This window comes from Dryobates pubescens, chromosome 1 (genome assembly GCF_014839835.1).
Source record: "Dryobates pubescens isolate bDryPub1 chromosome 1, bDryPub1.pri, whole genome shotgun sequence".
In the NCBI taxonomy this organism is placed as follows: Eukaryota; Metazoa; Chordata; class Aves; order Piciformes; family Picidae; genus Dryobates; species Dryobates pubescens.
The window spans coordinates 9,135,311-9,160,513 of NC_071612.1; the positions used below are offsets into that span (position 1 = coordinate 9,135,311).

General features: G+C 43.7%; 1 protein-coding gene across 2 annotated transcripts in view; it reads left to right on the plus strand.

Moving 5' to 3' along the window:
• Positions 1 to 3,669: 3,669 nt before the first annotated feature.
• Positions 3,670 to 25,203, plus strand: part of TAFA1 (TAFA chemokine like family member 1) — a 273,884-nt gene continuing 252,350 nt past the window's right edge. Inside the window, exons 1-2 of one of the 2 annotated variants that reach the window (XM_054178808.1) lie at positions 3,670 to 4,355; positions 6,473 to 6,593. In XM_054178808.1, the coding sequence (XP_054034783.1) occupies positions 6,476 to 6,593 (118 nt within the window). In that variant the 5' untranslated portion in view covers positions 3,670 to 4,355; positions 6,473 to 6,475. Of the gene's footprint in view, positions 4,356 to 5,540; positions 5,620 to 6,472; positions 6,594 to 25,203 lie in introns of those variants that run through there. The other variant, XM_054179470.1, reaches the window with a different exon arrangement.

The following is a 25,203-nucleotide window of genomic DNA, read 5'->3' on the forward strand; positions in this document are numbered from 1 at the left end:
CCAGAAGAATCTTGCTTTATTCTTTGTGCTCTCTGTTCCACCAGGGAAAGATAGCAAGAGCTAGCAGCACCCAGAGAGGCTTAGGGCCCTAGATGACCTCTGCTGCTTGGCTGGCTGTACTCTGGGCTTTGTGGTTGGTGTTCAGCTATCAGATGTAGGCAGAACAATTTTTACATGCTCAGCTGCTGGTTGTCTATGTGGGCTGGTTCTCAATGGAAGACGAGCTGTGTGGGGAGGCTAGGCGGCCAAACAGAACTTCTGCTCTGTCAGATTTTAAAACAGCTTCCATAAATGCTGTAGACACACGACAAGACAGTCAGGAATTTGGGTTTCAGTGGAGGTGAGGTAAAACTTGCTGTTAGACTAGACTTGGCTTACCCTCAGCAGGAACGTGTAGGCACAGAGGGGCTGCAATGTGAACTGCCTGTTGCCCGGGCAGCAGCCAAGGCTCGTTTTTGGGTCAGAGCTTTTTGTAGGGTGGGTGGAAGCAGCTGGGAGGGATGGAGAGCACAACCGGTGAAAAGCAGAGTCTCATTGTCCCAGAAGCACTAGAACTAATGAGCTTTGCATTTCAAAGGTGATGAGCCTTCTTCAGGCCCTGTAAAATACACGCCTGGGATTTGTCACGTTAAATCTCTACATGGGAGAAAGGTGTCTATGGGGGAGGAGGAGGGAGAAGCAGAGGAGGCAGCATGCAGAAAGCAGGGGGCAGAGGCCCTTATTTGGGTGCAAGTACCAATCTGCTTTCTGCATGAATCTACCCAGGTTGTATATGCTCTCCTTCTCTGTGTGCACAGAAAAATGTGATAAATAGAGGGTTCAGGCAGCGAAGAGCATTTATTTTTATTTGCCTATTTTTGTCATTCCCTTGGCATCTCTAGATGAATAGTGGAACCAGGAGGAAAAGGCTATTCTCCTTGTGAATATAGTCCTTGTGTGTAAGGCAGCCTGTCTCAAAGACAATTTGATGCCTGCTGACCCCTTGCAACCTACCTTCACCTCAGAAATATCACACCAGTGCAATGGTCTGCTTTTGGCAACCTTGCCAGCAACCCCATGGAGTCATTCAATTGCAGCTGTGGACAGGCAGTTTTCCATGCTCTCTGACTGTGATAGCTCAGGTCCTGGTCTCTGTCCTCTCTTTGGTTTGCTGCCAGGTATTAGAGTGGAGGTGGAAGGAACTTCTTTGGGCACTTCATATCCCAGCAGCCAGGCATAGACCGTCTAACCCAAAGGCTCTTCTAGCCTTCTGCAGGGCATGGATCAACCCTGCCCCAGTGCTGGTGGGAGCTGCCATTGCACAGGATGGTTGACATAACCTTTTGTCCCATATCCCTTCTTTCTAGAGACAAACTAGTCTTTCAGCCTTCCCTTTTCATGAGAAAGGACTTCAAAATGTGCAGACTGCTCACTAGTGGGCATCTTATTTTTCCTTCCTATTTTCTTTTTCCAACATGTCACTGTTAGAGGTCCAACACTTGGCACACGGGCCCATGGGCCCATGTAAAGCATCAGCCCTTTCCTGTCAATGCCAGCGACTCCTGAAGTGAGGAGGCTGAAGTAAAGTCCCAAAGCATCAGGTGAAGATGACACTGTGCATAGCTCAAAGCAGGGTAAGAGGAGCTGTTTCATGTCTTGTTGGTCCACTGAAAGTTAAAATTGGCAGCAAAGACATCAAAGCAGGTGTGAGGATGCTTCTGCAAGACTTGCCAAGGACTCCTCTGTTCCTGTCTGATGCTGGAAGCCAGGGCAGGGATAAGAGTACAAGCAAAGCCTGTTTAATATTCTTTTCTGTCCCTCTGATCCCCTCCCTGTCTTGCAGAAGCAACATGTCCCATGTTTCTGCAGAGCTTGTCCTGAGCAATAGCAGCATCTGTCAGGGGTTACAGTGGCATTAACCTCATGGAGCTCGGAGTTAGCAGTGCTTGGCAGAGTGACAGTTCTGCTGTACCTTACATAAATCTGTATCTTGCATAAATCTGTCTCTGCCTATTCTGCCAAGGTGTGTGGTCACAAATTGCCTGATTCCCCCTGCTGTCCACAAGACCTTTCAGTTTCCTAGATTTGATTTGCTTCTTGGGGCCCCTTTCCTTCCTCTTTCCTCACACCTCCCCACTCCATACCCTTTCCCTCATAGTTTTCCCATGAGTCCTAACTTGTTAGGCAGATGCCCTGCCCCTCTCAGGTGCTGCAGAAAGCTCTTTGTATTCCTGTAGAAAGAGTCTTGAGACTCCCTGTGGCAACAAACTACAGAAGTCCTCCACCCACCACTTTCTGCTATGGGTTGCACCTGATCCCAGGTCCTGGTTCCTTGGTCATCAGTACTTCATGGTACTTGGTGTGCCTTGGTTGCTTCTTCATTTTTCTTGAGCACTCCTAGATCCTTCTGAGGCTAGAAGGTTGCAGTAACTGCCCCAGTTCTCAGCCTTCTTCCCATGTCTAAGCAAATTCTTGGGGGAAACAAGACAACCTTTATTAAACAGAACATTAGATCCCCAACAGTACTCATTCCTTGTGTTTTCATACCAAGCAGCTGAAAAGAAAATGATGACCTCCTGAAAAAATCTCAGGTCACCATGAGAATTGTCCTGAGCCATTGTTTCCTCCCCAGCACTCCTCAGGGACCTGATGGGAGCCACGCTGCAGTGGAGGGGAAAGGTCCACTCTCTAGTGCTTCTCCTATGTCAGTTTGTCACTCCTCACCACCACCTCCCCTCCATTGCTTTATTGTTTCAAGGCTGTAATAAAGAGCTGCTCTGAGTACCATAGCAGGGATCAGCATAATGCTCCTGCTGGTCTACATGGCCCATTTCTTAGTATGCATTACCCAATAAAATACAGCAGCTCCAAAGGAGTCTGCAGTCTGCCAAGCAAACCCATTGCACCTCTTGGTCAGACTCTCCACTGAGATGTATATCCTTGGGTGCTGAGAAAGAGGTACTCAAGAGTACCTCTTTATTACTTTAGTACCTTATTACTGTTACTATTCAGTGTCTGGAGCTGGTAAGGAGTGAAGGCAAATACATGCTTCTACCACAGGTTACCGAGGGAGTGGTGGTGGTGTAAAAAACCCCTCATCGTATTAGAGCATGCACCCTGGGCTCTTAAAATGGAAGTTTCTGTTTTCTCTCCAAGGGTTTTTTTTTTTTGGTAGACAGATGTATAAGCCATAATGGTAAGTGAATGTTATGTATTAGGTCCATACAATGGCTCTTTAAAAAATAATTACATGTGATACACGAGGGAGAGGAAACCACTCTGTTCCTGTAAATGGCCACTTAAGATGTGAACAATAAATAAATAACCGTAGTAAATAATCTGGTGTATCTGAGCTTAAGCATTTAGGAGGAATAAATCAGAGCTCCTTCCCCATTGTCTGCTGAGATGCATCGGAAATGGAGTTGGAAGGAGATTTCGCTCAGAGTTGTGGCAAGGTGTTGGAAATCCCATGGGAATGTGTGGGAGTCTCCTGCTTTCCCCTGCCTCTCCTGCGGGTTTTGGTTTTTTTGCTACACTTTCCTGCACCACCCTTCCCTGTTCACAAGCCTGTGCCACTCTCCAGCGGAGCAGGAGAAATTCCTTTTAGTCTCACTTGCCTCTTGTGAATAAGTGCAAGAGCCACGCCTGGGGGACGCAGCCTGCGCCAGCAGAATTCACGCCTCTCCCAGACTGCTCATTGAGCGCTTAGTCCTTCTCCCCTCCACCAGCGCTCCTCCACCCTCCTCTGCCCATCCATACCTGCTCCTCGCAGACGAAACCAGCTGCTCTGTACCAAGTCGGAGTGAGTGCTGGTATTTAAATGCGGCTCCAGTTGCTAAGCCCCGGCGAGTAGCAGGGCGGCTGGCCGGGGCTGTGTCGCTTTAAGGCATGTGATACCTCCCGAGCGGGGACGGCTTGAAATAGGCTCCGGCACTTCCATACAGCGGTGTACGCACAGCTCTGCACTGCCCGCGCTGGAGTCAGGCTGCTCTGTTGTGAAACACAAACTGCTCCTCGTCCTTAAGTATCCTGGAAGCTGCACATTATCTCAAGATCACTTCAAAGGTCTCATCAGGCAGAAGGTGATGCTAGGAGATGATTTAAAGGTGAAAATGAGAAGGTTTCCACCCCTCAAACCTTGGCCACTTTTCTGACGGCAGAGTCTGAGAGCTCAGATGTCTTCTTTACTCTGGAAACAGGATTTGTAACGAAAAAAGAGATTTTTTTACATTTTTTTTTCTTCGTTTAATCCTGATAAAGAAGATTATTGGGAAGCTATTAAAAATCCCTTCTTGTGATACAAATGGATTTTAAAAAGTGTTAGTTCTTTCCAATGAACACTAATAGAGTGCTCTGCTCTTGGTTGGATTACTCAGGTAAGGAGCTTCTTTAGGATTTAAGATTCAGAAACCAGATCTGGAACTCATCAGATAATAACTGGAGGAATATTCCCTGCTGGGTTGCTCTGCTAATGATAAGATGATCTCTGTGTAAAAGTGTGCATGTGACAGCAGTTTGCTGGCAAACAAGTGCATGAAGAAATGGGGGTTTTGTAAGAAATGCTGGGTTTTGAACAAAGGTAGTTTGAAACAGTGTAGTTTGAGAAAGGGGTTTTATTTTTCTTTGAAAAGGCAGGGAGCTAATAAAGCCTGAGTGGGTTAAGTCAGTTTGCTGCCCATGTGGTTAAGAATATGATGCCAGAGGAAAGACACAGGAGTATAGCAGGCTGTAGAACTTTGGCTTTGCTTTGCTGGTTTGACTAGGGTTTTTTAGAGTTCAGTTTCAATAACCTGAATACCTGAAATATCCCTGTGTGAGAGTCCCTGTTCCCTCTTACCTTTTTGTATACGAAAAAGCACAGGAGCACCAAATGTGACAGGAAGGCATTAATTCCTGAAGACACGGGAAGCCTACTGGGAGCTCCCTGTTCTGAAGGGATTGAATCTATTTTGCAAGATAAATAGGTCTAAAAAGAGAGGAGAAAAAGTGCACTGTATGCTGCAAAGTACAGAGTCAGAAATGAAATTAATTATCTGTTATGCAGTGCATCAAACACTCAGTACAGAGAAAGGAAGAGCCTCATGCTGATCAAAATAAAGGTTTGGTATTTTCTCTTAATTATACTTGCCAATTTATGTGGTCCTTTTCAACCACTTAGACTTTAAAAGCTTCCCAAAACCTGTGCTGATTAAAAACGAGGGGGGAAAAAAACCCCCATATATATTTACCACTACTGTATTCCACTGTTTTAATGTTGTTAATTTTCCTACTGCAGAAATCCCCCTGATGCATCAGATACAGACTTTTGGGTCTGTAGTTTTTCTGTAAAGACATGATTTTTTTTTTCTGTGGGAGAGGTTGAATCTTTCCGAGTCTTCCTTGCTCTGTGCAAATGATGTTCAGCTGATTGGGTTATTAGATTGAGAACGGCATCATGTCATTGGCTGAATAAGGAAGGTGCCTGAAGTTTGATTAATTTGGCAGTATGAAATGCAGCAGAAGGTGTTGTTAAGGGAACTGGACGATGTGTAGCGTAGCTGAGCCTTGCAAGCCTCCCGATCCTTGCAGGCGTTGAGAGGGAGCTGTTGAAGTTAGAAAGTCAGAGGGAAATTTAGCCTGTTACTAAAATAATGAATACAGGTAAGAAGAAATCTGTTGTCTGTATTGGATGGGGAAGTATGCCAGCACTGGGAGACAAAGAAATTGCTCCTCCCCTTTGCCATAGTAGTCTTTTAAATGTTTTGTTTTTTTCAGTTTGCTTTGTGAAAAGATCAAATCTTCTGTAGAGTACATCTGAAATTCAGTCTGGACATCCTCCAGTCCTTTTACGTGCACAGGTCGAACAAAAGGAAGCTGATTTCATCTGGGGATTAGAACAGAATTCTGAGAAACAATTGCTTTGTTTAGCAGACAGATTTGTGATTAAATATTTATGCTTGGGAAAGTCAAAACCAATAAACTGTTACCTTCTGGGTCGGGATTAGCCTTCCAGTTTCAGGGCTGGAGTGTTTGTGAAATGCATGTCAGATACCTCAGGATGTTGTATGCCTATCTGTAACATATTTAAAGTAGTTTTGATACTGTTTGGACATCATGGGGTTTGTTGGCTTGCTGTGTGATTGTATTATTATTCCTTTTTCTTTTAAACTCTTGAAAATTCAGCTATGGACCAGTTTGGGAATATTTTTCCAGCCTTCTGTATCCATTGGCTTTGGTATTTAGTCCTTAGAGCGTTACAGTTTCATTTCTACCACTGAATTATTAAAGTTATCCAGGCGCCTCTGTTGACATCTTGTTACCTCAACTGTCCTTTTTGGACATGACCTTTGTTGTATGACAATTGCAACCTGCAGGGGGAAATAATAACCCAAAGACAAAAGACATTTAGCAATAGGTGGGAAGACATATGATAAAAATACTGTTGTAATGGAAGCTGACTATGCTGTGTGCTGTAAGGCAATGGATAATAATGTCTGTCTAATATTTTGTTTAGAGAATGGCAGTGGTCTCTGCAATGTCCTGGGTCCTGTATTTGTGGATAAGTGCCTGTGCAATGCTGCTCTGTCAGGGGTCCCTCCATCACACTTTCCAGCAGCATCACCTGCACAGACCAGGTAGGACCGAGATCAGCTGTGGGGTGCTGTAAGATTCCAGGCTCTTTGCCTGTACTCATGTCTGTCTTGATAAATGATTGAATAACCATGAAATACTTCTAATCATTGAACTTTTATGAGTTGCCTTTTATATTGCAGGGCATCTTCCCTTTTTTTATTTTAATTGATGTATTGTGCTTTGCCAGTCTGATGTTGGAATAGTAATCCTTTAACATCCTGTAACAGCTTCCCAACACAGGAATCCCGGTTTGGGCAATGTTCAGTTTCTCTGTCCTTATTTCTATCTCCCCTTCTCCAGATTTTGTGCAGTTGTAGAGTGGGTGCGTAGCACAGAAAGACATTGTGACACCACAGGTTTGGGTAGCTTTGCAGTTATCTGACCCAAAGTGGACATGGGCTTGCTTAAAGTACTGGCACCAAATCTCACTCATAGTCACTAGTGTTTAGAGATCAGCTGTTTGCCTTAGCACAAATCAGAGGCAATTATTCTAAGGTTTGTAGGTTTACCTCTGAAAATGGATTGGGTGGCAAAAGTGCAGCTCAGAGGAGAATCTGGGACTGTCTTTCAATGAATTTAAATGCCTGAAAAGTCCCAGGAGAGCAGTGGAGAATGCAGCTCACTCGGGCTGTTGTGATCCACAGAGATTGCACATTAGTTACTTTATTGTGTTTTTATTGGTAGATATGGATCACATAACTTTTCAACTGCTAATTGAACTTTGAAGAGCATGTGCTGTGTTACAAATTGAGGAGTTGGCATATTCTAGCCCAGTATTGTCATCTGGTTAAAATGAGATGGGCCAAGAATGTCACTTAACAAATTTGAATCCAAGGAAAAGTGGAAGAGGTTTTAAGAGCTTTAGCAATGAAAGAAGGAGAATGTTAACTTGCAGTGATGAATCATTTAACAATGGGGCAACTAATACTTTAATGGGTTTTGATCTAATGGCATAGCTTCAAAGATGGACGGTCTTGAACCTCAGGTCTTTAGCAACCTAAATGACTCTGTTTTCCCAACCACTTTCATTGTTAAAAAGTCATAGGTATTGGCATTGTCTTGGTTGCTTGTAATAAAATATGCATAGCATAGAGGAACAGACCTAAATCATTGACAGACCAGCTCTAGGTAGCTGTATTAGAGTATCAGATTAACTAATGGTATTAGCTTTGCTAGCTGGCACTGGAAGTTTGAGAGTGTTTGAAGTTGGAGTGCCAAGGTTCTTATTTGGAACTTGCAGAGCAGCGAGCAAAATATTCATTACGATGCAACTGTAAGTCACGCTGCTGGTTATTTGTGTTTGTCCCCAGTGAAGGGAAAGGGAAAAACCAGCCCAGCTAAACAGATAGGTAAAAGGAAAATGTAATCTCGTTTTGTAAAATCGGTTGAAACAGTGACATTATGAGGAAAAATGAGAGCTGGGCAGATTCAGAGCTCTGCAACATTTGCCTAAGCTTGAAAAATCACCTTTTTTATGAAGCAAGAACAGCAAGACACTGAATGCATACCAAGTGTTGGGGAAATGTGAAAGATGACAAAATCTTTCACTCAGAGATGTGATACAGATAGAGTGAAGGTTTTACAGCTGCCTCATCACCTACTTAGAAACAGCCAAGCTTTCCCTCTTGCGAGACTTCCTCAGGCAGCTTCTCTGCACCCTACATGAATAAGATTGATGGTGTTCTGATCCCAGGCAGCCAATTTCAGTCTCTCAAGAAATAATCCACTACATTGACAGATGAGTGGAATTTGACATGATGTTCACCTCAGATTCAGATTGTGCTGCACCTGGGAAGTACCAGCCAGTGAGCATCCTTTAGGGGAACTGTTAGGGATTTTTGGACAATTTCTGCTGTCACAACAGAAAATCAAGACAGTGTTTTTCATAAGGCCATGAATTTGCAGTCTGCCAACTGAATGTGAAAGGTTGCACATAAAAGGGATGGAAATATGTTAACTAGCAAACTGAGTGATTTTAATGTATTCAACTGCAGTCCCTGAGCACACCCTATTTTTCATATGTATAATATTAGGAATGCGTCATTTACTTTTAGTTAGTCACTGTGTAAGTAAGATTAAAATGTTCAGCCAAATAAAAGTGAATGAAAAAATGGATGCAGATGAGCCAGTGCATAATTTCAGTAATTTAATATTTGGTATATGAAATTTCAACTTATTGAATCATGGCAAATATAGCTATAATCAATAGCATGCTCAGCATACCTTTTCCCTCAGTTCGTGATCTTCCATAGGTAATGAGATGCTCTAAAATAAGAGATTTTGAGCTGCTCAACTCCATTGTGGGGCTACTTTGGCACAAGATAATTAAAAAGGCAGATTCCATCCCACCTTTTGCTTATACTTCATGAATAGAGCAGTCTCCCTGAGCACATGAAGGTGCAGGTAAAAGATCAAATCCTCATGGAGCGTATTTAACACAATAAACTTGAAGCGAACTCCGTGGATTAGTGCGGTGAATGTACCACTGAGGGTAATCCGGTTTTGAAATGCTGGAAACCAAGGGCAAAATATGAAAAGGTTAGGTTATCAGAGATTTCTCAGCTTGTTATCTCTTTTTTTATTTAAACTTCCTTAAGCAAGCATCTCAATTGGCCTTAAATGGATTTCTGCACGCTGTGTACAATCGCGAAAGTTTGAAGTTCCTTTTTAGTGTGGCATAATTTTTCAGTTTTATAATTCAGTGCATCTTTATTGAGTTAGGTGACTTAGCAGAAGGTACAAACCTGCAAACAAATGCAATAAAGCACTTTACGTGACAGTATTTGTAATTGACTGCAGCTTTACTTTCTCTGGAATGTTGGCAGACGGGCGCAGATTGTAAGGGCATAGTAAATACTGCTTGGATGCAGGATGGATGAGGCTGTATTACTTGTACTTGTTCAGGAATTCTTTCTTGTCTCATTAAGGCAATGAAAAGTTTAAATGCTGCTGTTAAGTACCCTTCAATATTGGTGGCTCTTCCTCTTGACTTGTAGGTGAGGTGGGCAGGATAGATTCTCAGATTTCTTTTCTGGGATCCAGAGACCTTTGGCATGGTGAGGCCCCACCGGGAGTACTGCGTCCAGTTCTGGAGCCCCTGTTACAAGAGGGATATGGAGGCGCTGGAGCGTGTCCAGAGAAGGGCCACGAGGATGAGCAGAGGGCTGGAGCACCTCTCCTATGAGGACAGACTGAAAGAGTTGGGGCTGTTCAGTCTGGAGAAGAGAAGGCTCCAAGGTGACCTAATTGTGGCCTTCCAGTATCTGAAGGGGGCCTACAAGAAGGCTGGGGAGGGACTTCTCAGGGTATCAGGTAGTGATAGGACTAGGGGCAATGGAATGAAGCTGGAGGTGGCGAGATTCAGGCTGAATGTGAGGAGGAAGTTCTTTACCATGAGAGTGGTGAAGCCCTGGAATGGGTTGTCCAGGGAGGTGGTTGGGGCGCCGTCCCTGGAGGTGTTTAAGACCAGGCTGGATGAGGCTCTGGACAGCCTGATCTTGTGTGGGGTGTCCCTGCCCATGGCAGTGGGGTTGGAACTAGATGATCCTTGTGGTCCCTTCCAACTCTTACTGATACTACGATCAGTAAGCTGAACACCATTGCAGTACCATTCCCCTTGGGTAATACACATGGCTTTCTGTAGGATTTTTTCTGACTATATTTCATTTCATGAAAATTATGTTAGGCAGAGGATGTATGAAAGCATTCACAGGAAATAACTTTATGTGGAAACAAATCTCCATTTTTTTCAAGCATGTAATTTCTGTGTGATTTAATAAGAAACAGTGGTAATGAGAAGAATTCCACACTGGCTGGTTTAGGCTCTAAGATACATACAGTTGTAGAGCTGTTGAATTGGCCTGAGGATTAGAGTGGACAGGTTGTGATTTGCAGAGCTAGCTGAGTGCCTGTGATAGTCCATTGATCATCTGATTGACAGGACTGACCCTGCCCAGAGGTAGGAAGTAGATGCTGGCATTTGGTAAGACAACACAATATGACAAAGTAAAGGCTTCAAGTTTAAAAAATGAAAAATAACCACCTCCCCTTCAATCATGCAATTCTTAGCAAGCGTTCTGGCTTTGTTCCATGAATGAGAGATGTGTTGTTCCTAGCAGAGATCATCAACTAGTAATGAATCACAGTGGACAGAACTGGCCACATGTCGCTTAAAAATACAGGAAAGCGCGTCAGATTCACCTGTACATTTGTGCAAAAGAATTAAGGCTGCTGGGTTAGTCTTGCATGTAGTGTAAAGATGTGAGGCAGGCACAAGCAGAAACATGTACCTGCTGTAGCAATGCTGACATTTGCAAATATGCTAATTAAAAATAAGCCCATTCAGAGGAAGAAATCGCAGACTGAGTCAAGGCTGGGCTTGTAAGTCTGCAAAACATGAAGTACCTTTTATTGTGATAGTAGTTAATGATGTGCCCAGTAAAAATCATCTCGGGAAGGGATTCTCTATACTTCATACTGCAAGGAGGAAAATCAGTCTCAAAGTAATTCTGCATAAACCAGCAAGCCACAGCAACCTAAGGATGCTCTAAGCATGTTTCTCAGTAGACAGCATTTTGCAGAATCTTGAGTCTGTGGCTGTGAGCAAAAATTTTCTTAGTTCTGATCTTGGCCTTCCCACTGATTTTTATAGCCTTGGGGGGAAGTGCACATTTTCACATTTCAAAAGGGCTGCTATTTTCATATGCTCCATATATGTGGCTCTTCAGTTCAAACAGACTGGGAGGGATATTGGTCTGAATGCAATTCCTTAGGGAGGTGTAAATAACATGTCTTTACTTTGCAGAACAACCAAGATTTGGATGATGAGTTTAACAGGATTTTGGGGTTTTGTATTGATAGAGGCAAATGTAGGACTAGGCAGTTAATAAAGTTTCTGTGGCTGGCAAGAGCTGTATTCCATTCATCATATGGTCTGAATGCAAGCTGTTGCTTTCAGTATAGCGTCCAGACTGCCACACAGCACCTTAGCTAGCATCCAGTAATTGATGTTATAGGCATGAAAGCTGACAACTGGTCTTTCTTGCTGTGTTAATTAAAATGAACAAATTTATAAGCTCTAAGGCCTGATTCAGCTTTGATTTGCACCGGTAAGTGCACAGGAACAAACCTGGATACAATCAGGGAAAACTCCTCATAATGAGCTATTCCAGTAACACTCTGGAAATCATCTTGTGGTACCTTTCTGTTACACATTTTGGCCTTATCAGTCTGTTCTTGAAAATATGAAACTACCAGTTGCTAAGTAAAGAAATCCAGGTTGGAGGTACCTACTGGGTTCCTGGTCACATGCAAAACATATTTGGATGTGTGTGGACAAATAGAAGTATTTTGTGTAGACAGAAGCCTAATGTAAAGAAATCAACACTTTAGGATGAGGCAGGATTACTAACAGCATGACAGCAATGAATTGCCTACTGTGCTTGTGTGATGTACTTGTTTACAGCAGCAGACTTTATCAGAAGAATTGTACCCTGTGATTTTTATTTTTCCTGACAAATTGAACCTCCAAAAGAGAAGCACCATGGCTATAGGGTGTGCTTGCAGCCAGAGAGTTAGCTACACTTTTCTGGGGGACCCTGTAAGCTCTTACTTTAATGGTCTTCTGCCTCTCAGGTAAAGGGAAAAGGGTGTAGGTAGGCATTGCCAAGTAGTCAGTGGAGGGTCAAAGGCAAAAGAACACCTCTCTTCTTCGCTGGAGGAGGGTGCATAGCTGGGAAGCTTGCAGCTCAGTTGCAGGTGGAGGAAAGCTGTCACCAGTCATGCTGTGGAATGTGATGCCTTGTTACTTCTGATCCAGGGAGACAAGCAACCTGAGGGGGAGCAGGTGTTGCAGCTCGATGGACTGTGAAGAGCAGCATGGGCAAGGTGTGCAGTGGGGCACTGAGCAGACCGCTGTGCCCAGCGTGGTCCCACAGGAGCTGCTGGAAGCGTGGTTGTGTTCCGGTGTCCACCCTCACAACACACCTTGTGCAAAAGAGCAGTGGCAAGGTGCTAACAGTGGTATTTCCAGAGAAAGGATGTGCCTCTGTGTGTGTGGTCTTCTCTGGTAGCATCTGTGTGCTGTAGTTCAGTTACCCTGCTCTGTCCTGCCTTTTGGCCATATTGCTGTCCCTGTCTTGTGCCACTTCAGCTCTTTCCTCAGGCCTCTGCAGGAAGCTGTGCAGGCAGGTGCAAAGCATGTTCCTCTGTCTGGCAGAAGCTGCTCTGGGGAAATGGGGACCAAAAAGTGCCTCTTGCTGCAATGGCCCTGGCAGGCATCTCCTACGCCTGTGTGCTGAGCCTACAGCTCCAAGTACAGCCCTGGGGCCTTGGTGAGTCATGAAGGGACCTTTCGGAGCACTGCACTACTTGCAGCTTGCTGTCATTGTGTTGAAGACTGTGAGAATTCATACTATGGTGGTAAAGTCCAAAGGAAAAAAAAAAAGCACCTACAACTATAAACCCAAAAGGCAAACTGTGTTGCTCTGTGCTGAAGTAATTCTGCTGATAGCATCAGAATCCTGTCTTTAACGATTAGCCTACTTTAGTCCAAGGCTCATTTATATTTTAAAAGGCAATACCCAAATTTCCTCATAAGAGAGATGTGTTTTCTTCCATTAAGTTTCATATTGTTTAATCCTATCCTGCCTATAATATTTGTACTTCCTTTTGAATATTTTCTTTTTCACTGTGCTGTGAAATCAACCTTTGCTGAAAGCAAGATTCATTTTCCTGGTGGGATTCACAGCTTTCACTTTTCCCAGATGCTCTGTACAGAACTGTTCCCTGCACCTAAACTTTTTTGAAACCCTCTCTTCGTGGAAGCAGTGCTGAATGTTTCTTTTTGTTGTGCTGTAGGCAGGGACAACAAGAACTGGAGCACTGCACTGCATGGTTATAAGCTCTTTAGGCAAGTCAGACGGGGGAGAAGAGTAGGAAGGGTGGCCCTGTATATTAAGGAATCTCTCCATGCCACAGAACTTGAGGTTAAGGATGAGTGGTTTGAGTGCCTATGGGTAAAAATCAAAGGGAAGGCTAATGAAACTGACATCCTGGTTGGGGTCTGTTATAGACCACCCAACCAGGATGAAGAGGTGGATGAAGTATTCTACAAACAGCTGGAGGTCATCTCAAGATCGACAGCCCTTGTTCTTGTGGGTGACTTCAACCTGCCAGATATCTGCTGGGTACTTAACACAGCAGAGAGGAGGCAGTCCAGAAGGTTTCTTGAGTGTATGGAGGACAGCTTCTTGATGCAGCTGTTATGTGAGCCTACCACAGGACCAAGACTCCTGGTCTTGAGCACATGCCCTGTGAGGAGAGTTTGAGGGAGCTGGGGTTGTTTAGCCCGGAGAAGAGGAAGTTCAGGGGAGACCTTATTGCTCTCTATAACTGCCTAAAAGGAGGTTGGAGACAGATGGGGCGGACACAGTCTCAAGCTGTGCCAGGGAAAGTTTAGGCTGGAGGTGAAGAGTAGGTTCTTCACAGAATGTAACTGGCCATTGGAATGTGCTGCCCAGGGAGGTGGTAGAGTTGCCATCCCTGGAGGTGTTCAAAAAAAGATTGGATGTGGCACTTGAAGCCATGGTTTAGTTGTCAGGTGGTGTTAGGTGATAGGTTGGACTTGATGATCTCTGAGGTCCTTTCCAACCTGATTGATTCTGTGACTGCAGCACAGTCGGACTCTAAATTTATAAGAATCAGTGATGCACAGTGGGGAGCTGGGGGTGTAAGTTCAGCTGAATGAAGTTACAAAGCTTTGTGTATGCATCTGTGATTCATTTCTATGCTCTATTTAGAAGATTGTTCTGTGACATCTCTCTCTTTCTTTATGTATTCCTTTAGAACAACAGTTTTCCCTCTTTCCTTCACAGTGGGTGAAGGAACCAGTCCTGCCCTTCTTGAAAGGTCACTCGAGTGACAACAGGTGCAGGATCACTGTTGCTATCCTATGATAATCAGTAATTTTGTCATAGTGTGCCATTGCAAGCTGTATTTTACTTGGAGAGAACAGCTTTCTATAGGAACTGAACTGATGGCAGGAATGGGGGAACCTTAATAATTTCTGGGTGATGTGAAAATGATTCTTTGAGAATCACCAAGTGAAGAGCAATACATGGACAATCTGTCACCTGAGATGGCTGAATTTCCTTCTACTGGGATGCTGTCATTGTGGTGCCTTGTCTTTGAGCTCCAAGTAATCTGGGAATAGCCTATTCTGCACTAGCAGCTCCCACCAACAATCATGTGTGCTGGGTGCCTTTTAGGTGTGCATAAATATTTCTCCTACAAGCTGTGAAATTGTGTGCCTTGTGCACCTTACTTCTCACTAAATGAATAGGAAATTAAAAGTCAACCTAAATGCTGATCCTTGTCTCTTGATTGTTAGGAGAGGTGCTGATTCATTTCAAAATATGCACTCTATCCATTCTCATGCATGATCAAAGCTCCTATCAGATTAATTTTGCTTTGTGTTGGTGACAAATCTGAAGCAAGAGCCTTCGTTGTGAATCTGCTGAAAGAGAGAGGTCTCTTCCAACTTTAGTGATACATAGAATAGAATACATAGAATAAACCAGGTTGGAAGAGACCTTCAAGATCATCGCGTCCAACCCATCAACCAATCCAACACCGCCCAAGCAACTAACCCACGGCACCAAGCACCCCGTCAAGTCTTCTCCTAAAAACCTCCAGTGATGGCGACTCCACCACCTCCCCAGGCAGCCCATTCCAATGTGCAATCACTCTTTCTGTATAGAACTTTTTTCTAACATCCAGCCTGAACCTCCCCTGGCGCAGCCTGAGACTGATACTGTGAAGAGTGTGAGAAACTCACTTCTGTGGTTAAGTTTCACTTTTGTGCAAGTGGAAGTTACATTGGCAGGGAAATTGATTAGAAAACTCCTGTGGGCAACTTGGTACTGTAACATCCACCTTGTGTGCTGTGTTGTCGCTTCCAAGTTGTGTTGTAAACGATGTCAGCAGCCAGCAGGCTCTATAGATCAGCCTGAGCGCAGGCAAGAGGCTCAGGATCTTAACTGTGCACACTGATGAAACGTTTTATTATCTTTTTTTTTTTTCACTATGTCCTCATTAATGCTCTTCCAAAATGCTGTTAAATAGTTCAGGCAAGCAAAGCTTTGGTGTAGTTTTGCTCTATTGTTAAGGATTTATTAATTATAATCTTTTTTTTTTTTGCAGCGTCTATTTATATTTGATCGTGACGTTAATTAGTTGCCAAAACAAACTGGAGTTAATTGTGTTTAATTAAGTGGTTGGGAGCAAGCAAGGATAGTTTATTTGGAAAATTGGTTTCATTGATTTACATGTTTATTTTTTGAAAGAATATGAATAAATGAAGGGAATTGTTCAGTACCATTAGAGCCACGAGGATGATTAGGGGCCTTGAGCATCTCCCCTGTGAAGAGAGACTGAGATCCCTGGTGCTGTTTAGTCTTGAGAAGAGAAAACTGAGAGGAGATCTGATCAATGTCCATCAATATCTGAGGGGTCAAGTGGAGGGAGCCAAGCTCTTTTTGGTGGTGCACAGTAATGAGACAAGGAACAATGGATACAAACTTGAACATAGAAGGTTTCACCTCAACATGAGGAGAAACTTCTTTACAGTGAAAGTGACAGATCACTGAAACAGGCTGCCCAGGGGGTTGTAGAGTCTCCTTCTCTGGAGACTTTCAAAACCCACCTGGATGCATTCCTGTGCAAACTACCCTAAGTGATCCTGCCGTGGCAGTGGGTATGGATTCAATGAGGAGGTCCCTTCTAACCTCTAACATTCTGTGATTCTTCCCTACATGCTGCCCAGGAATCACTGGAGGTGTTTAGGAAGAGACTGGGTGGGGTGCTTGGTGCCATGGTTTAGTTGATTAGATAGTGTTGGATGATAGGTTGGACTCGATGATCTCAAAAGTCTCTTCCAACCTGGTCTGGTCTATTCTATTCTATCCTCTCCTATTCTATCCTCTCCTGTTCTATCCTCTCCTGTTCTATCCTCTCCTGTTCTATCCTCTCCTGTTCTATCCTCTCCTGTTCTATCCTCTCCTGTTCTATCCTCTCCTGTTCTATCCTCTCCTGTTCTATCCTCTCCTATTCTATCCTCTCCTATTCTATCCTCTCCTATAACACAGTTGTGAATAGATTCAAGGTTGGGAAAATACCTGTGCTATATATTGGACTATACCAACCTATTAAGTAAATGGTCACATTCTGAATCACTCTGAATTGAAATAAAACCTGAAAGCAAGCAGAGATGGGATCAAGTAACGCTGGAACTAGCAGTGAGGTAGTGTTTGGAACAATGCAGTTTGAGAAATGCACTTTGGAGAAAAGTTTTATTTCAGATTTGGCTAAAGATGCTTTGCATCAGGAAGGCCTGGTAAAATACACTGAGATATGACTCAATACATATTTTTGTTAATTATATTAAGCCATATTAAACCATAATTATATTATGGTTATGGTATTTCTATGATACAGTAATTTCTGTATTTTCTCTTCTGCATTACAAATCAACTCATCCTACACTTCAGGAGCATTGAACACCAGCCTGCTTCATGTTTTAGTGTAAAGTCAGAACTGAGGGGAGAGTTTTGAGGACTTAATTGTTTGTTTGCGTCATTATTTTGTTTTTTTTTTTTTCTTTGAGGACTCAGTTTCACAAGTTGAAACTGAAATAAAAGAAGTTTGATACCTTTTTGCATTCCTTGTTTCTGTCTTGATATTCCGTGATAGGGAGGAAAAAAATAGTTACATGCACAAGGATTCTGTTATCTGAGCAACCACTTAAAACAAGTTGGCATCCTGATAAATGAATAAATGCTGCCTGGAAGTGTATATTCAGGTGTGCCAGTGGCTGTCTCTCTCCCAAATGACCTCAAGGACTCCAAATCCAATGTCACTGTAAACACAAGGAAGGTCTTGTATGGCCTTCTACCTGCTATCAATTCTTGTTCTGGCTTGCAGTAGCACTGAACTTAAAGGAGGTCTGGTGTTTCCAGAACCTGCCTGTTGCCCCCAAATCAGCCTTCTCTGCTTTTGTAATAGGAGATATTTCTGATATCTAAAACTCTTGCTCAAGTGTATGAGCTTGTCAGGGCTGCACTAAATGTTTGCTGTGAATATCATTAACTCATGAGGTTGCTGCTCTTGGTTATGTGCATGAGGCACTTTCAAATGTGGGTGGTCAGTCAGCCAGGAATCACCGTCGTGCATGAAAACAAAACCTCGGGAGGCGAGTTTGATGATAACAGAGGGGTTTGAGTTTGTAATTGGTTTCAGCGTGCCAGGGCAGGATCTGACAGAATGATTGTCTCTAAGCCAGCTTCCACATCTGTAGTATAATTACTTCTGCTGTAATATCAGATTTTTGTGAGGCTTTAAAATGCAGGCTTTTATTTATTTGTTTATTTCCCACCAGGTAATTAGAAATCGTCTTTCGATGGCTGAAACATCAGTGCCTTCTCCATTAATTCAGCTGCCTGGGTGGTGTTTATCTTAACCTCATTTTGAGTTTCTCCAACAAATAGATGACTCCTTAAGTTCTAATTTAGTCTCTCATGGTATTTCTATTATCTCTTTCTAGTTGGCAGGCAAGGAAATCAGATGTGCATCAAATGAAACCATTTGTCATGGATTAGTGCATGCAAATGCCTTGATGACAGCAACAGACAAAAGCCAGGGAGCGTCTGAATGCTAACTTTGGAAGAGAAAATTAACAAGGCCAACACAGCAGTGATAGCAGCCCCTGAATGAGATTATGAGATGCACAGTGACAATCTTCTGCCTCCTCCCTAGCTTGAGTTTCTGATACCGAAATCTTAAGACACTAGGTAATCACAGTGACTCCTGATGAGTGGAGAAGTGTCCATGGAAGACCTACACACCAGCAGGACCTTCCCTCTGCCCATCAAAACCCAGCTATACCTAAGGCAGAGGAGAGGGAAGGGACTCATAGGTAGGCAAAAGTGGAGAAGAGCCTTAGTAATACTCTGGCTTGCATATCCCAGTTTGTCACAGAAGTCAAAAGAGTCAGAAGAGCTATCAGGCATGATCTTAAGTGAACCATGCTGAGGTGGAATGTAGCTTCCTCAGTGTCTTGGTTGGAAATGTTTTGCATTTCCATTTTCCCTGAGGACAGAATTGGTAATTGTGTAATGCTGATCTACTGCAGATAACATTGAACTGAATGAGTTGACAGCAGTTATTAGATACTTATCTCATCCTTGTGATTATTACTCTGATTGCGCTCTCTTGAGTCTTTAAAGGTAAATGTGGGCTCTGCTGAGTTCCCCACTCAAAGGATGGTGTAAGGAGAGCTGAGACACCATTATGGGAAGGGTATTTTGAGGTGCCCTGGCTGGGAGCAGGCTGTGGACAATGAGCATCCTATGCACGTTTGTGTGTTGGATTTCAATCCATCACAAACGACTCTTAGGAGAGCAGCAGACCACAGAGGCTGTAGTTTAGTGAAAGGACCAAAATGTAACCGGTTTGCCAGTTGTCTTCTCTAGGTTTTTATTCCTCCCCCCTCCTGCTTATTCTATTTCTGAATCCCTCTCCCTTCCTTTAAATCGGTTTCCTTTATTTTCTCAAAAAATCTTTCTTTGGGTAAGCTCTCAGTTTTAGAATAGGCTCTTTGCACCACTTTTACTCAATGCACCTTGATGTGGTGCAACAAACTCCCACTTGATTTCATCCCAATTAGAACACCATCTACGTTCCTTGCAAAACTGCTTCAAACATTGCTATTTGTGAAGAACTGAAATAGAGCTATTTGATCAAAAGGATTGAAATACAAGATATCTTCTACTTGCTGACAGTGACCTCATGTTATAAGTGCTTTCTAAGAAAAAAATGGAGAAAATACAGCTGTGGGTTTTTTACCCACAGAAAAAATTATTTCTGGTGGTCAGGATTGTCTGATAGAAAAAGATTCACAGGTGCTTTGTACCTGTTCTGCAGCAGACTGGATGCAAGCTAATACACTAGCGTAGTGCTTGCTGGTTTTTTGTTTGGTTTCCTTCCCTTATGCTTTGATTTTTGTGTTTTTGTAGTGGAATCAGACCTTCTTCCTTTATATCCAGCAAAGCTTCCCTGTTTTGGTGCTGTAGTGTAGTCAAGGCACCTTTGTGGAGGTCATGATGTTATCACAGACATAAACATGTGTGATGCAAACTGGCAAGCAAGCTCTTGGCTGAGCAGGAGGAATTCTGAAGGTCATACTCTCCAAATGGTTGGGTTGGGAGGGACCTTAAAGATCATAGAATCAATAAGGTTGGAAGAGACCTCAACATCAAGTCCAACCTGTCACCACAGACCTCATGACTAGTAAACCATGGCACTAAGTGCCATGTCCAATCCCCTCTTGAACACCTCCAGGGACAGTGACTCCACCACCTCCCTGGGCAGCACATTCCAATGACGAACGACTCTTTCTGTGAAGAACTTTCTCCTCACCTCCAGCCTAAAATTCCCTGGCACAGCTTCAGACTGTGTCCTCTTGTTCTGGTGCTGGTTGTCTGGGAGAAGAGACCAAACCCCTCCTGGCTACAACCACCCTTCAGGTAGTTGTAGAGAGCAATAAGGTCATCCCTGAGCCTCCTCTTCTCCAGGCTAAACAACCCCAGCTCCCTCAGCCTCTCCTCGTAGGGCTTATGCTTGAGGCCTCTCCCCAGCCTTGTTGCCCTTCTCTGGACACATTCAAGAGTCTCCCACTTCCAGCCCCTCTGCCCTTGGCAGGGACACCTTCAGCTAGATCAGGTTGCTCAGAGCCCTCTCCAACCTGACCTCGAACACTTCTAGGGAGGGTACATCCTAAACTTCTCTGGGCAACCTGTTTGTGTCTCATCCCTCTCACAGCAACTGCTGGTGATAAAAGTAGTGCAAATTAAAGGAGAAATGATTTCACTTTCGCTGTGGATCAGTTGGTTTGCCCTAGTGAAGCAGTTCCTTGACTTTTTAGGTTGTCTTTGAATTGGCTTAGAGCTGCTTGTTGCTGCACAGTATTTTGGACGATGAACCTTCTGCAAGCTGTGTGGTATTCAGTGGTTCCTTTGTGTCAGTTGTAGTCCTCTGAGTTCCAGGCTATCTAAACCCTCTTATGTAAACTGAATTATTTACATATGCTCTTTTTTGTTGTTTTCTAGTCTGTCAAAGGGAAAGGTGCATAATGTCTAGAGATGGAAACAAACTACAAAGCCATATCACAGTTATAGAATACATACACAGAATACATAGAATAAACCAGGTTGGAAGAGACCTTCAAGATCATCGCGTCCAACCCATCAACCAATCCAACACCACCCAAACATCTAACCCACGGCACCAAGCACCCCATCAAGTCTTCTCCTGAAAATCTCCAATGATGGCAACTCCACCACCTCCCCAGGCAGCCCATTCCAATGTGCAATCACTCTTTCTGTATAGAAATTTTTCCTAACATCTAGCCTGAACCTCCCCTGGCGCAGCCTGAGACTGTGTCCTCTTGTTCTGGTACTGGCCGCCTGGGAGAAGAGACCAACAACCGTCTGTCTACAACCTCCCTTCAGGTAGTTGTAGAGAGTAATAAGGTCACCCCTGAGTCTCCTCTTCTCCAGGCTAAGCAACCCCAGCTCCCTCAGCCTCTCCTTGTAGGGCTTATGTTCCAAACCCCTTATTCTGAAGTCCTTGTGATGAGGATTGTGTGTCTTTAGTATACTGCTCCTAAATCTAATGGGCTGAGCTCTTTAACAGGTGAGAAGAGATTATCCCTTAGTCCTGATGGAACCTGTAAATTTGTGAAGTCTGTTAGGTGAAATTCACGCAGAATTTAAACCACCACTCTGCTTTTAAATCTATCTATAGCAAAATTATTTCCTTTACCTTTGTGTAGTAAGTATGCATTGTATGAATTAGTACCCAAAGTTTCAGATGTCCTACTGTAAGCTGTGTCCTGTCTGATTATGAACAAGTGCTTTAAGGTCCAGATTTCACACAGGAACCAAACAATAATATGAAAAAAAAAAATCAAATATGCCTTTGTCAGGAGGAATTATTGCATACAGATCTCAGAACATCAATATTTGCTAGAGAGTTTTCCAGGACACCCACCCAACACCTGCCTTCTTCTCTGGTTCTTTTCTTTATATTTATGCCCAACCAAGGGACAGTTGTTCCTCCTGTGCAGTCAATACACAGCATCCAAAAATGGAGTAGATCCTCTGAAGAAATAGGTCACTACCATGAGCATATTTGGGACAAATAAGTGAGGTTTCCTTATTCTGTTCCTTGTGTAGCTTCTTCAGATGAGGCTGGTGGCTGCCAGACACTGCCCTCCCAGTTGCTGCCCAGAGAAGACATCTCATCCCTAGTACCCCATCCTTGGCATGACTCGGCGTGCAAGTGCAGGCATTGCTGTGACCTGGGTGATGGATCATGGAAGCTCTTAGCTCCCTCTTTTCCTGAAATCAAGTGCTTTACTGTAAGCCAGCTTCACATTGGCTTAAGCTTTCATGGTGGTTAAGCTATAATCTATCAGACTGCCCCAGCTGTGAGGTGTAAAGAGCCTTCATGTTCACTTACTGTTACTCAATTGACAAACAAGTTGTACTGTTGTAGCAAATTTTTCCTGTGTCTGTGCTCTCAGCTGTACCAGAGACTCAGCACACACAGGCAGGCAGTTCTGAGTTTGCTTGAAATGGAGATCTTTCCACTTTCTACTTAATTACTTCCTTTAGAGATGAGAAGGTTGGGTCTCTCTTTGGACAAAAGGGCTTCCACTTTAAGTGTGTTCCTCACTTGAAGGCTGTGCTTCTCACCAGAGAAGGTTCCACAGACAGCACAACTCAAAGAATGCGTTTTTGGCAACGTGTCTGACTTGTAAGTGTTGTTAACCACACACTGTTATCTCAATACACTACAACAGCCAGCTACAACAGCCTGTCAAGATGAATCATGTCAATTACCTTTAATGGGGGGTAGGGAATTGAGGATGTTTCATTTGTTAAAATTGGAAAAAACTTAACCTCTTGGTTGCTTCTAAAGGCAGAGATTGCTCTGAGGAAAGATCTAGAAAATCAGTCCCGAAAGAGGACTGTTCTCTGAGGGCTCCTAGATAGAAAATCATCTCTGGATGATGTCTTGATTGACCCAGCCAAAGGTGTGTGGAAGACTTGGTAGGACTAGGATGTTGTTTGGGTCCTGCATGTCTTTCCTTACTAATGGCCATTTTTGGGCTGCTACTGTTGAGTTCAAAGGCAGCTGCAGTAATTTTGGTCCTCACTTGCTAAAATCTCCAGGGCTGGGGAAAGGTCTCCATTATTTGTCTATTTTTAACACCACAGAAGTTCAGAGGATTGTTTAGCCTGGAGAAGAGGAGGCTCAGGGGTGACCTCATTGCCCTCTACAACTACCTGAAAGGTGGTTGTAGCCAGGAAGGGGTTGGTCTCTTCTCCCAGGCAACCAGCACCAGAACAAGGGGACACAGTCTCAAGCTGCGCCAGGGGAGGTTTAGACTCGAAGTGAGGAGAAAGTTCTTCACAGAAAGAGTAATTTGCCATTGGAATGTGCTGCCCAGGGAGGTGGTGGAGTCACCGTCCCTGGAGGTGTTCAAGAGGAGATTGGACGTGGCACTTGGTGCCATGGTCTAGTCATGAGGTCTGTGGAGACAGGTTGGACTCGATGATCCTTGGAGTCTCTTCCAACCTTAGTTATACTGTGATACTGTGGATATATATTTACTGGTATTGATAGTGCTTCCTGGCGGGACATCATACTGTTACAAAGGCACAGCAGGAATCCTGTGTCCCAGTTTATACTGGGGCCATCTAGTTGGACTGGGGAGTCCTGCCAAGGGCTCCTCTTCTATGGGATTCTTTTTCTGTCAGACTATAAGAAGGCAACCAATCTCTTGCTGGTGTCCAGTGCCTGGCTTGTAGAGGGTATCTAGAGGTTCTTGTTGGCCTTGAATGAAACTATGACTTCATTCCCTCTGTGTTGCTGAATTGATGTAAAACTTGCTCATTTTAACCTCTTGTGGTTAGACACTTTTATGCGCTTTAGGAATTGTAGTCAATTTTCTGTGGTGGCAACTGTTTGTTTGTTTTTGTAGGCTGAAGGAATACAAGGTAACACTACATTTTGCAAAGCAGTGTTTCCTTTGTTGTGTGACTAAAGCACTGCAAATAATGGAGGGTTTTTTTGATGTGACAGCCAAAGGAAGATCTCAAGTGTTGGTTTGGCTCAGTATTTACATTCTGCAATGAGTTGAGAACAATTTGATTGTTTTTCTTACTAACTGGAAAAGAGAAGAAAGGGGGAAAAAACACCCCAAACCCCCCAAACAACCCTGAAACAACATGGCATATTTCTAAACACTGAAAGAAGGCCAAATCAAATTAATAAGACTGAGTCTAGAGAAGGTATTGCTTTCCTTAAATAGATTTAAATGTCTAATCAGAAGCTGTGTTCTGCTGTAGGGGCTGATGCTTCATCTTCTTACCACAAGCAGAGCTGTAATGTTAAGGTATTGCTGGCAGGGAGAATAACTTTCAATACCTCTCAAGTCTTCCATAAAAAATTAGGTAATCAGGAGAGCAGAGATGGGACATCAGGAATTTTCTCCCTCATTTGCTAGGAGCGGACAAAAAATAGCCAGTCCATTGCTCATGGTCTCTGTGGCTAATGTAGTGTTCTATATAAGACTGAACGGGCTTTGAGACACGTCCTACCCCTGCCACAAAGTGTAGTGATGGAAAAGGCAGTGCTAAACTGCCCCTGAAACTGAGCACACAGCTCTACTGTGAGCTGGTGAGGGGTCTCAGGCAGCTTTGGCAGACACCACTCATGGAGAACCGCACACATATGAACAAGGTTTTCATAAGGGTATTTTACAAACATCTTGTTGCGAAGCTGAACCTCTGGGAAGGGCACATGCCAGATGATTTTGCTTTTCTTTCAGAGCAAAGCTGAACTGCTGCCTGCCAACTCTGTGTAGCGCAGCAGTCACAGGTTTTCTGCCGTTCTTCAGCTGGATTTGGACACAAGGCTTGAACAAGGCCTCTCTCCCTGCTTGCATTTTGGAGGAGGCGAAGGTAGTACTCCAGACACAGCAGAGCTCTACTTGTGGCCTCTGTTCATCCATTCAGAAAGAAGCAGAAGCCCACAGGGAGGCAAAGCTTTGACAAGCTGATGTTTGCCTGTGTTGCTATTCAGGTGTTTTGCTGACTTCCCAGTTATCTCAAGATCTTTGCCAAAGAGCCAGCTTCACTGATGAAGGTGACAGTTATCCATGTCAGAGAGCAGTACTCTTCCTCACTTAATGCACATCTGTAGCGCAGTTATTTTGCTGTCCTTGAAGAAACACAGATTGGAATATCACTTTGAGGGATGCTTCTGGGTTTTTTAACTGAGGCTTAGTATTAGAAATGTGTTTCTGTATCTGAGAGATAGCATCTGCTTTTGTCACTTTTATGCAAACTCAGCTCTGCTTTGCAAGGCACCACTGTTCTCCTCTTCTGGAGAAAATGTGATCATCTATCAGCAGTGAAGCTCTGTCTGTGAGCTCTAATATTAATAATTGAATCTAGCAGTTCTTTAAACTGTGTCTGCTTCTGCCTT